The sequence below is a fragment of the Bufo gargarizans genome, chromosome 3, assembly GCF_014858855.1.
Source record: "Bufo gargarizans isolate SCDJY-AF-19 chromosome 3, ASM1485885v1, whole genome shotgun sequence".
NCBI classification, from domain to species: Eukaryota; Metazoa; Chordata; class Amphibia; order Anura; family Bufonidae; genus Bufo; species Bufo gargarizans.
In genome coordinates, this window is record NC_058082.1 from 333,932,501 (window position 1) to 333,946,730 (window position 14,230).

At 40.9% G+C, this 14,230-nt stretch overlaps 1 protein-coding gene across 2 annotated transcripts in view; it reads left to right on the plus strand.

The window, feature by feature from the left end:
- Positions 1-13,749, plus strand: part of SHISA4 (shisa family member 4) — a 52,165-nt gene extending 38,416 nt beyond the window's left edge. The window contains exons 3-5 of one of the 2 annotated variants that reach the window (XM_044287177.1): positions 8,065-8,198; positions 12,970-13,281; positions 13,387-13,749. In XM_044287177.1, the coding sequence (XP_044143112.1) occupies positions 8,065-8,198; positions 12,970-13,281; positions 13,387-13,421 (481 nt within the window). In that variant the 3' untranslated portion in view covers positions 13,422-13,749. The remainder of the gene's footprint in view (positions 1-8,064; positions 8,199-12,969; positions 13,282-13,386) is intronic. The other variant, XM_044287178.1, reaches the window with a different exon arrangement.
- Positions 13,750-14,230: the final 481 nt, after the last annotated feature.

The window sequence follows — 14,230 nt, forward strand, 5'->3', positions numbered from 1 at the left end:
TGTATATATTGGAGAAAAGGAGATGATAACTATTCATTTATGAACAGTACCAATAACTAATATAGGACTAATCAATACAGTACTGGACAATAACTACTAATACATAAGATTGAATAACATTTTTGATTTTTATTTATTTGGCGGACAGTTCCATTATTTTGTTGGATGTATGGGGCGGCTCACCCTGATTTAGGAATGCTAAGGTGCTCCAACTAAAATTGATGCACCCAAATCAATAGAATAAGAAAGTAGCTGGAAAAAAATGTGGATAAGGGCACTTGGCATAAGGAGTCGCATCGAAATCAGAGGATTCGAAAATATTACGATTTATTAAACATGGTCTAAAATAGGCGACAATAGCAGCATAAAACAGAATGGCAAAAGATATGGCAATGGATGATATTGTATTAAAATGTCCAGTATCACAAAGAAAACGCAACTGCAACAATGTACAGGCCAGTAACCCATCCAATCTTGGATCCTAAATCTTGTAAGCATGGAGACTTTCAATAATACGGTCCTGATCAAAAGTTTAAGACCACTTGAAAAATGGCAAAAAAATAATATTTTACATCGTTTAGCATGGCTGGATCTTAACAAGGTTCCAAGTAGAGCTTCAACATGCAACAAGAAGAAATGGGAGTGAGACAAAACATTTTCTGAGCATTCAATTTAAAATAACGAATAAACTGAAACAGGCTGTTTTTCAGCTAATCCAAATTTTAGGACCACATGCCTTTTTAAAAAGCCAAATCTGTGCAAAGATGTGGATTCATTGTCATTTTCTGTCAGGTAGTCACACGTTGTGATGGCAAAGGCAAAAAAACTACCTTTTTGAACGTGGTCGGGTTGTTGAACTGCATAAGCAGGGTCTCTCACAGCGCGCCATCGCTTCTGAGGTGGTACGCAGTAAGACAGTCATTTGGAATTTCTTAAATGATCGTGAGGATTATGGAGCAAAAAAGTCAAGTGGAAGACCCCAAAAAATGTCATCAGCACTGAGCCGGGGGATCCAATTGGCTGTCTGTCAAGACACTGGACGATCCTCGACCCAAATTAAGGCCTTTACTGGTGCTGACTGCAGCCCCATAACCATCAGACGGCATCTGAGACTGAAGGGCATCAAAAACAAAAAAACGTCTTCAAAGACCTCGTCTCCTTGAACGCCACAGAACTGCTCGTTTGGACTTTGCAAGAGAGCACCAAACATGGGACATTCAAAGGTGGAAGAAAGTTTTATTCTCTGATGAGAAAAAATGTAACCTTGATGGTCCTGATGGTTTCCAACATTTCTGGCATGACAAGCAGATCTCATCTGAGATGCTTTCTACGCGCCACAGTGGAGGGGGAGCCATAATGGTCTGGGGTGCTTTTTCCTTCAGTGGAGTGCAGGGGCGTCAAACGGCCACTGGCTATGTTCAGATGTTGCAGAGAGCATTCCTCATGACTGAGGGCCCTTGTCTGTGTGGTAACGACTAGGTTTTTCAACAGGACAACGCTACATTACACAATGCACGCAGGACAAGGGACTTTTTCCAGGAGAATAACATCAATCTTTTCGCCCATCCTGCGTGTTCCCCCTGATCTAAATCCAATTGAGAACCTTTGGGGATGGATGGCAAGGGAAGTTTACAAAAATGGACAACAGTTCCAGACAGTAGATGGCCTTCGTGCGGCCGTCTTCACCACTTGGAGAAATGTTCCCACTCACCTCATGGAAACGCTTGCATCAAGCATGCCGAAACGAATTTTTGAAGTGATAAAAAATAACTGCGGAGCTACTCATTACTGAGTTCATGTTTGGAAGTTGGATTTCTGTTTTTATTTTTTTTAACCCCTTAAGGACATAGGACGTACCGGTACGCCCAATTTCCCGAGTCCTTAAGGACCAAGGACGTACCGGTACGTCCTAACTTTAAAATCGGCATTCCGGCACCGCAGGGGTTAATTTGAACAGGATTCCGGCTGAAATCATTCAGCCGGCATCCTGTTAAAACGCCAGGGGGGGTGACCCCCCGTGTCGGCGATCGCAGCAAACCGCAGGTCAATTCAGACCTGCGGTTTGCTGCGCTTTTTGCAGTTTCTGATCCCCGTGGTCCCTGACCGCGGGGATCAGAAACTTTAGAGTGCCTAAAATCAATATAGTACACCCCCCCCCCCTGCACCCCTGCACGATTTGATGGCGGCGGGTGGTGCAGGGGGGGTGTCGCAGGCGGTGGGGGCGTTGCGGGAGGTGGGCGGTGCGGCAGGCGGGATCGCGATCCCCCGCCCGCCTCCCATTGCGTAATCGTTGGTGTACAGTGGGTATACCAGGGTGCCAGCACATTGCTGGCACCCTGGTATAAACGGCTGACATCGTTGATGCAATGTCAGCCGTTTAACCCTTTCCATACAGCGGTCCGTACGGACCGCTGTATGGAAAAGGTTAACAGTAAGAGGGAGCTCCCTCCCTCTCCGATCGGTGGGCTGCTGTGCCTTTGCAGCCCCCCGATGGGAGAGGGAGAGAGCCCCCAGACAGCCCCCCTACACCCCAGTCCTCACCCTTCCCCGTCTGCGAAGTTGTGGCAGACGGGGAAGGTTCCCATGGCAACAGGACGCCTGCTCAGGCGTCCTGCTGTCCATGGTGCTGAACAGATCTGTGCTGAAAGCATAGATCTGTTCAGTGTAAGTAAAATACAGTACAGAAACCTATATAGGTTCTGTACTGTATTTTACAGACATCAGACCCACTGGATCTTCAAGAACCAAGTGGGTCTGGGTCAAAAAATACAAAAAATAAGTGAAAAAAGTTAAGATATAAAAAAAAAAATATCGTTGAATAAAAATTTAAAAAATAAAAGACTACACATATTAGGTATCGCCGCGTCTGTAACGACCTGATCTATAAAACGGTCATGTTACTTTCCCCGCACAGTGAACGCCATAAAAATAAAAAAATTAAAACTATGAGAAAATTGAAATTTTGCCCACCTTACTTCCCAAAAAAGGTAATAAAAGTGATCAAAAAAGTCGCATGTATGCCAAAATAGTACCAATCAAACCGTCATCTCATCCTGCAAAAAATGAGACCCTACTCAAGATAATCGCCCAAAAACTGAAAAAACTATGGCTCTTAGACTATGGAAACACTAAAACATAATTTTTTTTGTTTCAAAAATAAAATCATTGTGTAAAACCTACATAAATAAAAATAAAGTATACATATTAGGTATTGCCGCGTCCGTATCGACCGGCTCTATATAAATATCACATGACCTAACCCCTCAGGTGACCACCGTAAAAAAAAAAAAAAAAAAAAACTGTGTAAAAAAAGCAATTTTTTGCCATCTTACGTCACAAAAAGTGTAATAGCAAGCGATCAAAAAGTCATATGCACCCCAAAATAGTGCCAATCAAACTGTCATCTCATCCCGCAAAAAATTATACCCTACTCAAGATAATCGCCCAAAAACTGAAAAAACTATGGCTCTCAGACTATGGAGACACTAAACAATTTTTTGGTTATTGTATAAAACTTACATAAATAAAAAAAATTGTATACATATTAGGTATCGCTGCGTCCGTGACAACCTGCTCTATAAAATTACCACGTGATCTAACCTGTCAGATGAATGTTGTAAATAACAAAAAAAAAACGTGCCAAAAAAGCTATTTCTTGTTACCTTGCCGCACAAAAAGTGTAATATAGAGCAACCAAAAATCATATGTACCCTGAACTAGTACCAACAATACTGCCACCGTATCCCGTAGTTTCTAAAATGGGGTCACTTTTTTGGAGTTTCTACTCTAGGGGTGCATCAGGGGGGCTTCAAATGGGACATGGTGTCAAAAAACCAGTCCAGCAAAATCTGCCTTCCAAAAACCGTATGGCATTCCTTTCCTTCTGAGCCCTGCCGTGTGCCCGTACAGCGGTTTACAACCACATATGAGGTGTTTCTGTAAACTACAGAATCAGGGCCATAAATAATGAGTTTTGTTTGGCTGTTAACCCTTGCTTTGTAACTGGAAAAAAAATATTAAAATGGAAAATCTGCCAAAAAAGTGAAATTTTGAAATTGTATCTCTATTTTGCATTAAATCTTGTGCAACACCTAAAGGGTAAACAAAGTTTGTAAAATCAGTTTTGAATACCTTGAGGGGTGTAGTTTCTTAGATGGGGTCACTTTTATGGAGTTTCTACTAGGGGTGCATCAGGGGGCTTCAAATGGGACATGGTGTCAAAAAAACTGTCCAGCAAAATCTGGCTTCCAAAAACCATATGGCGCACCTTTCACTCTACGCCCCGCTTTGTGGCCGTACAGTAGTTTACGGCCACATATGGGGTGTTTCTGTAAACGGCAGAGTCAGGGCAATAAAGATACAGTCTTGTTTGGCTGTTAACCCTTGCTTTCTTAGTGGTAAAAAATGGGTTAAAATGGAAAATTAGGCAAAAAAATGAAATTCTCAAATTTCATCCCCATTTGCCAATAACTCTTGTGCAACACCTAAAGGGTTAACGAAGTTTGTAAAATCAGTTTTGAATACCATGAGGGGTGTAGTTTCTTAGATGGGGGTCACTTTTATGGAGTTTCTACTCTAGGGGTGCATCAGGGGGCTTCAAATGGGACATGGTGTCCAAAAAACTGTCCAGCAAAATCTGGCTTCCAAAAACCATACGGCGTACCTTTCACTCTACGCCCCGCTGTGTGGCCGTACAGTAGTTTACGGCCACATATGGGGTGTTTCTGTAAACGGCAGAGTCAGGGCAATAAAGATACAGTCTTGTTTGGCTGTTAACCCTTGCTTTCTTAGTGGAAAAAATGGGTTAAAATGGAAAATTAGGCAAAAAAATGAAATTCTCAAATTTCATCCCCATTTGCCAATAACTCTTGTGCAACACCTAAAGGGTAAACGGAGTTTGTAAAATCAGTTAATACCTTGAGGGGTGTAGTTTATAGAATGTGGTCATTTTTGGACGGTTTCTATTATGTAAGCCTCGCAAAGTGACTTCAGAGCTGTAGTGGTCCCTAAAAATTGGGTTTTTGTAAATTTCTGAAAAATTTCAAGATTTGCTTCTAAACTTCTAAGCCTTGTAACATCCCCCAAAAATAAAATATCATTCCCAAAATAATTCAAACATGAAGTAGACATATGTGGAATGTTAAGTCATCACAATTTTTGTGGGTATTACTATGTATTACAGAAGTAGAGAAACTGAAACTTTGAAATTTGCTAATTTTTCCAAATTTTTGGTAAATTTGGTATTTTATTATGCAAAAAAATTATTTTTTTTTACTTTATTTTACCAGTGTCATGAAGTACAATATGTGACGTAAAAACAATCTCAGAATGGCCTGTATAAGTAAAAGCGTTTTAAAGTTATCAGCACTTAAAGTGACACTGGTCAGATTTGCAAAAAATGGCCTGGTCCTTAAGGTGAAAATGAGCCTGGTCCTTAAGGGGTTAAGGTGTGGTCCTAAATTTTTGATCAGCTGAAAAACAGCCTGTTTCAGTTTATTTGTTTTCTTTTAAATTGAATGCTCAAAAAATGTTTGGTCTCACTCCCATTTCTTCTTGCTGCATGTTGAAGCTCTACTTGGAACCTTGTTAAGATCCAGCCATGCTAAATATGATTTTTTCAAGTGGTCTTAAACTTTTGACCAGGACTGTATCATATGCTAGAGTTAAAGATCGTATCTTAGGAATCCGTCTATGCTAAAACAATTTGTGGCGTCCCACGTTTTCGAATGGTAACATAATCAACAAAGCAGCAATATTCGATGGAATATTTTTATGTCGCTTGGGCCCTGCGACAGTGTGTGTGTGTGTGTGTGTGTGTGTATATATATAAGGAGATATGTAGGCACAGTAGTATATTTTAATTATTTTTATGTACTGTTTTATGAATTGGTATTATAAATAATATATCTGTATTCATCTATAGAGGAGTGGATCGGGTTTATTATTTTCATTTTTATATTTTCGGTTTACAATAAACTTAATAAAAAAAAATTTGGTCCAGATTTATACCAGAGTGTGGTTGTACTGGTCCATTGTTGCTATATTTCAAAAGTAAAAATAGCTGTAATTCCTACATCACTTCACCAGATTTGCTTTTAACTTCTGTGAAAAAAAAGTGAAAAATTGTGGATGGGGTCTACATTTCTCCTGATCATCTGAGTTAATGTAATAGCGACAGAGATACTTCTCTCTAGTAGGTTTTGGTTAACCCCTAGAGTCCCAGAGCCATAACCTTTTTATTTTCCTGTTCACATAGCTTGTATCTAATGACGCCACTTAATGTTGCATACAGGGTAGCGGGAAGTAGGGGCAAAAAATTTCAAATTGTGTGGAATTGAAAAAAATTGTATCCCACCACAGTTTTACAGGTTTGGTCTCTACGGCGTTTCCTATTCAGTAAAACTGACCTATACCCTTCATTCTATGGGAAACTAATACCTCACATTACTGATATTTGAAAGTCTGCATTTAATTTCAGCTCCATCATGTTGTGGTAGACCCTAAATTAACATTACCCAGGTCAATGTTCAAATATTTATGAGGCTAACAGTAATAATATATTTACTGAAATTCCTTTGATAGCTAAACATTTCCCCTATAGACATGTTTTTGAATTTCAGTGATGGGCCTTAAAGGGAATCTGTTGGCTCCGAAACACCCTCCAAGGTAGAGTAAACGGTTTATCGTGTAAGTCTGGTTATGTCCTCCCACTGCATTTTACTGCTGGTTTATCGGAGCAAGACTTTGGAATGCAAGTTAGTAGGAAGATAAAAATTACATAACCGGACTCGCATCACTTACACCATACACCGCTTACTGTAGTTTGGCAAATGTTTTGTAGCTGACAGATTCCTTTTAAAGCTTACCAGTCACGTTGAACAAGCAGTCTGAACTGACAGCATGTTATTCTAGAGGAAGAGACGCTGAGTAGATTTGATTATATTGTTTTATGTTTGAGAAAAGATTCAGTATAACTTGTATTTTATTCATTTAAATCTGTGCTTTTTCTGAGCTCCGTAGCCATGTGGACGGTTCTGCTCTGTGATTGACAACTGTCTCTGTATGCACTCATGTATGACACAGATATAGCTGTCAGTCAATGAGTAGGACCGCCAAAAGGCTCGGACTGGCCCACAATGGTACAGGTGAATCCCCTGGTGGGTCCCCCGAGCAAGTTATGCCCCTTGTCTTCCACCCCCTGCACAAGTGGCACTTAACACGGTAGACATACTGCACTGCAAATAGATTGTACAACACTTCAATCAGCCTAAGTTGACATTAAAAAAAACTGGCTTGAATATTTAAGAAACTACCCAGTTTATTATTATAGACACGTTCATGTGACTGAGATGACTTATAGGTACAGAGGCAGGACAGTCAGTATCCTCCTTTTCCAGAAACCTGCCTTCTCAAAATTGCTGCAGGGACCTTATAATCATCTTGTAGCATCTTGCTGCCATGTGAGCAGGTAATATTTGTATGTATCTGTATGGTGGGCCCCCAAAATAAATTTTAATGGTAGGCCCTAGTCCGTCTTGAATACCATAGAAAGTCAATGGGGGATCGGTTTTTTGTTGTGCCAGATTGTGTCAGAGAAAGTGGATCCGTCCCCATTGACTTACATTGTGTGCGAGGACTGATCCGTTTGGTTCCGTTTAATCAAAAGGAAAGCAAAGCGCTGCAGGCAGCGTTTTGGTGTCCGCCTCCCGAGCACAATGGTGACTGAACGGAGGCAATCTGATGCATTCTGAGCGGATCCTTTTCCATTCAGTATGCATTAGGGCATAACTGATACGTTTTAGGCCGCTTCTGAGAGCCATGAACGGATCTCAAACGGAAAGCCAAAACACTAGTGTGAAAGTAGCCTAACGCTGACAGAACATGCTGGGGTAGATAACTTATTGAACAGCCCTCATATATGTATAGGATGAGAAGTAGCCTGTGACTAATGCAACTAAAATAAACAGCATGATTTAGTTTACTTCCTTTTGGCTTCAAGCCTTCTTGTGTTCACTAGTGATAACTAACTAATAAAAAATAACCTTGCCTTTGCGTTCTCTGCAGCCCAAAGACAATCGCTGGAATTGGCTTTGCTGTCGTCCTCTTCTTTGTGGTGATTGTGACACTCATTTGCTGCTTCATGTGTTCTTGCTGCTACTTGTACCAGCGGCGCCACCAGCGCGGAACACCTTATGTTGGTGAGTCTGATATTTAAATGGACACTTAATTAAATGTTTTCTGTTCATTTTAAGTGTGTCTGTCAGTAGCTTTGACCTCTCAAAACTGCTTACAGCACTGTGGGTGATGATGGGAACAGTGTAAGCATACTTGGGGCAATAGTTGTTGTAATGGGGGACGGATCTGTTTTTTTATTGTACTAGATTGTGTTGGAGAAAACGGATCTGTCCCCATTGACTTACATTATGTGCCAGGACGGATCCGTTTTGGCTCCAGTACGTCAGAAGGAAAGCAAGAAATACAACATTTAATCACCCTGGCATCACAATGTCAAGTAGTGCCAACTGTCAAAGGCACGGAACGCTAAGGGACCACATCTTTGGCAATTGCGATGGCAGCGACTGAATGATAGTTAGATTTCTTAGTCATGCATCTTGCTTGACTATCTTCCCATGTATGCTTACACTGCGCCTCCCATCATCTATATAGCTATGTCAGCAGTTTTGAGGAGTCAAGTCTGCTGACAGGCTCCCTTTAAATGAAGTACAGTAGCATCGCTGTAATCCAACATCATTCGGTGCCATTAGCTTATATAAGGGCTCTTTCACACAACCGTGGCCCTTGCTGGAATCATGCTCCATGTGAGAAGATGGATCCTGCGTTCTGGACTTAGGAAGCACAAAGCATTATCATGATTGTGAGAGAATTATACTGACAACTTTGTCAGTAAGATTCCGTTACAGAAAAGTCATGCACAGGCACACAGCATTATAAATCATGATAATGTTGTGCGCTTTCTAAGTCCAGAACGCACGATCCCTCTCTCACACGGAGCATGATTCCCGCAAGGGACACGCTTGTGTGACAGAGCCCTAGAGCTCACTTGCTAGGGTATAGGACATGGCCAAGGAGACCTCAACGCAAAGCAAGCATATGTACAGTCTCTGAACCAGAGAAGACTGGGCATTTATTTTGCTGTTTGACTACCTGTCTATATTGTTTACAGTATAAAATGTGTTCTATACTGCTGCTCCCCCGTGCTGCTACTCATCAGTATGTATGATGCATTTAAATAGGACCTGTCACCTCTCCTGACATGTCTGTTGTAGTAACTACTTTCATTCCCCATGTCATAACAATTCTGGAGCGTATATTCTTGTGACTCTATGTTGTGCCATTCCTCTATTATTCCTGCTAGAAGTTATAAATGAATTGCCAGCAGCTTGCAGTAAAGGTACAGATGAGTATTGCCATTGGGGTGTGGGGGGGGGGGGGGGTGTCCCTGTACAGCATCGGCAGCACTGATTGGACAGAGTCAGACACACCCACTACTGGTAACACCAAGCAGACTTTTAACAGGAATAATAGAGGCATGGCACAATATACAGTCATAAGGACAGATGTTCCAGAATTGTTATTACATGGGGGTGCAAGTAGTTACTAAACCTGACGTCAAGAGAGGTGACAACATGTACAGTCGTGGCCGAAAGTTTTGAGAATTAGATAAATATTGGAAATTGGAAAAATTGCTGCTCAAGTTTTTATAATATCAATTTGCATATACTCCAGAATGTTATGAAGAGTGATTAGATGAATTGCATAGTCCTTCTTTGCCATGAAAATTAACTTAATCCCCCCAAAAACTTTCCAGTGCATTTCATTGCTGTCATTAAAGGACCTGCTGAGATCATTTCAGTAATTGTCTTGTTAACTCAGGTGAGAATGTTGACGAGCACAAGGCTGGAGATCATTATGTCAGGCCGATTGGGTTAAAATGGCAGACTTGACCTGTTAAAAGGAGGGTGATGCTTGAAATCATTGTTCTTCCGTTGTTAACCATGGTGACCTGCAAAGAAACGCGTGCAGCCATCATTGTGTTGCATAAAAATGGCTTCACAGGCAAGAATATTGTGGCTACTAAGATTGCACCTAAATTAACAATTTATAGGATCATCAAGGACTTCAAGGAAAGAGGTTCAATTCTTGTTAAGAAGGCTTCAGGGCGTCCAAGAAAGTCCAGCAAGCGCCAGGATCTTCTCCTAAAGAGGATTCACCTGCGGGATCGGAGTGCCACCAGTGCAGAGCTTGCTCAGGAATGGCAGCAAGCAGGTGTAAGCGCATCTGCACGCACAGTGAGGCGAAGACTTTTGGAAGATGGCCTGGTGTCAAGAAGGGCAACAAAGAAGCCACTTCTCTCAAAAATAAACATCAGGCACAGATTGATCTTCTGCAGAAAATATGGTGAATGAACTGCTAAGGACTGGGACAAAGTCATATTCTCCGATGAAGCCTCTTTCCGATTGTTTGTGGCATCAGGAAAAAGGCTTGTCCAGAGAAGAAAAGATGAGCGCTACAATCAGTCCTGTGTCATGCCAACAGTAAAGCATCCTGAGACCATTCACGTGTGGGTTTGCTTCTCATCCAAGGGAGTGGGCTCACTCACAATTTTGCCCCAAAACACAGCCATGAATAAAGAATGGTACCAAACAGCAACTTCTTCCAACAACAGTTTGGTGAAGAACAATGCATTTTCCAGCATGATGGAGCACCGTGCCATAAGGCAAAAGTGATAACTAAGTGGCTCGGGGACTAAAAACGTTGACATTTTGGGTCCATGGCCTGGAAACTCCCCAGATCTTAATCCCATTGAGAACTTGTGGTCAATCCTCAAGAGGCGGGTGGACAAATAAAAACCCACTAATTCTGACAAACTCCAAGAAGTGATTATGAAAGAATGGGTTGCTATCAGTCAGGAATTGGCCCAGAAGTTGGTTGAGAGCATGCCCAGTCGAATTGCAGAGGTCCTGAAAAAGAAGGGCCAACACTGCAAATACTGACTCTCATAAATGTCATGTAATTGTCGATAAAAGCCTTTGAAACGTAGGAAGTGCATGTAATTATATTTCACTACATCACAGAAACAACTGAAACAAAGATCTAAAAGCAGTTTAGCAGCAAACTTTGTGAAAACGAATGTTTGTGTCAGTCTCAAAACTTTTGGCCATGACTGTACACCTTTGGGGGCAATGTTTTTTTAAAAATATTTTGTTGTACTAATTTTTAGCTAAAAAGACTTTAAGTTGGTATTTATTAGAAATATAGAGTCCTTTTTATGTACATAGCTGACATGCTCTTAGCAGCAGCCTTTGGATGTTCTGTCTCTTCCATCAGACCAGGAGCAGATGGACTTTCACTTTGTGCTGGTCATCTAATAAACCTTATCTTTTCTCTCTGACCTTTAGAAACACTGATTATAGCTCAGTTCTTATCTTACGGATAAGAATGTGGCTTAAAAAATTGCCTCCGAAGATATATCCATCACATGATGTCACATTTCTCAGTTATAGCCTATTCAAACAATAGATAATATATAAGAGACACACACCCAATTATGGGTAAAAACTGCCTGCTGTCTTTATTAAGGGGTTAACTACAAATCATGACACAATGTTTTTGTAAGTGCCCAATAAATAAATAAATGTCCACACTGCTAATCCCGAGTAGAGTTAAATTAGCACTGTACCAGCAACCGGACAGCAATGCAGTAGGTCAATCACAGCCGTTGCCCAGCCACTGGCATAATCTGCGGGGCAAGCACCTATAACTATAAATATTTGGTAGAGGTTTTGGGATTATGTGACACAGAAATAAGACTTGTATTTTATGACAAGTATTTATATAATGAGAAAACCACATGTTGCACAGTTGCTTGGCTGTTCTCATAACGCCATAGAAATGAATGGAGTATGCTGGGAGTCATAGTTTCACGACAGCTGGAGTGCCGGAGGTTAGCCATCACTATATCTAGGTGATGGTCTCCCGGGCGTCCTCTTGGGGGTTCCCCTCTTGTTCCTTCAGTTTCTTCTCTTCCTCGCTTTCCCTTCCTTGCCCTCTTCCGGGTTTCAAGCTCTGACTATTTATATGTTTTAAGAGCTGGTTCAAGAACCTACTATAATATACCTTGGCAGGTTCTGATTGGTTGCGTTAGTTCACTAACACTTTCCAGGTAATTTCTGACATGACTGAAACTAGCATTTGATACTTCTAGGAGTTTCCACCACTCTCCTGAACATTTAGGACTTTATTGACTAAGAGACTTTTGTTGTTGTTTTTCATATGCTAATGGTGTTTGACCACTTGGATCCTATCTTAATATCACTATCTAGCCCTAACTGATTTGGAGAGAAATGTATCTTTTATAACTGGAGGTCAAAAGCCAAGACATTACAATAGATGTGAAGATATACAAAGTGAAATAAAATGAGACAAATACAATCTAATTAAAAATATTTACCATGTTTTTTTGCTCCATAAGACACATCGGACCATAAGACGCACCTATCTTATAGGGGAGGAAAATAAGAAAATAAATATTTTTCATCAGGCCCCTAAGCCCCATCATTCCTCAGATCAGATCCCCATTCATTGTACTGACCTGTACAATAAAGTTAACATGTCATTTTTGTGTAATCCCAAATGATGCCATTAGAAAGTGCAACTTGCTCCGCCAAAAATAAGCCCTGATATGACTATGTGAATGGAGAAGTAAAAAAGTTATGGCTCCTGGAAGGCATGAAGTACAAAAAAATGACTGCGTCGGGAAAGCCGAACGTCTTCAATCTCATATCTAGATAACTTGATTTCAAACTGCTTCTAGACCAAATGTTTGTTGCCATGGTATTTCTATTAAAAAGCAACACTGCTTTGGTGGAGTTATTTAGTAAAGCAACATCTGAAAACTGTGCAAATAGCATAAACAGTTCACTTTATTTGTAATAATTTTTGTCTTAGTGCAAGAAACACAGATGTCAGGAATTTCTCAGCAGCCTTCATATCCTACGCAGCCTTCATATCCTACGCAGCCTTCATATCCTACGCAGCCTTCATATCCTACGCAGCCTCCATATCCTACGCAGCCTCCATATCCTGCGCAGCCTCCATACCCTATGCAGGCTCCTTATCCATCACAACCACCATACCCAGTTGACCCCAAGTTTGCTCCACCTCCACCAGGATATGAACCTGTACCTGTGTATGCACCAAGTGGTCAAACAGTCCAATACCCTGCATATCCTCCAGGACCTCCTATGTACAGTTCAAATGGTAAGAGACATACACTCCCAAACATAACAGATAATTTAAATTATTCATTTTTGTATATGTACTGCATTCTCTTAAACATATCTTTGTCTTCTTTCTTTTCCTTAGTTGCTCCTCCAAACATAACTTATCCTGGAGTATGATAAAACTTAACAGGAAAATGGTTGCCACTGGTTTGTTTTAGAGTTAAATTCATTGATTTCATATTTCTTCATAAGGATATCTTGTATTTATTTTTTGTTGTTTTCACACCTGTATAACCACTTTACTACCCTGTAATGTCAATGTATATCCCTCCATTGGGAGACAATTTGTTTTAACTTGCGTCACACTGACTGTCATGGGTTTATATGTTTTACTGTTGTTAAATATTTTACTTCTGTTTATGTAATCGTACACAACTGTGATACCTGTTGGCGCAAACATGTCTCCAGTAAATATTTGCTAAATCATTTTTTTATTTAGGTGTAGAGTGACAACGCGTTTCGGAGTAAATATACTCCTTTTTAAAGTCTGTGGGGTCCGTGCTAATGCAGATAGCGTAGCTTCTCACATGTGGATAGTCCAAGCTGATATGTGGAATCCTCAAGGTCTGGAAAACAAGGAAGGAGTCCAGTGGCTCTGACAATTGCAGGAAGCTCAGGAGCAGTAGATGGCCTTAAGGCAGGACGCACAATCTGGCCAGTTTGTGCGTCCTGCCTTTAGGCCATCTACTGCTCCTGAGCTTCTTGCAAACTGTTCTTATATGTTACCTGACTATGCCTCTGCCTCACACCGCAGCTATCACAATCTGTGTACCAAACTTGGACTATTACTCGACTACCTTGCTTCACTAAACTCCAGTCATCCGAATTGTCAGAGCCATGGGACTCCTTCCTTGTTTTCCAGACTTTGACGATTCCACATATCAGCTTGGACTATCCACATGTGAGAAGCTATGCTATCTGCATTA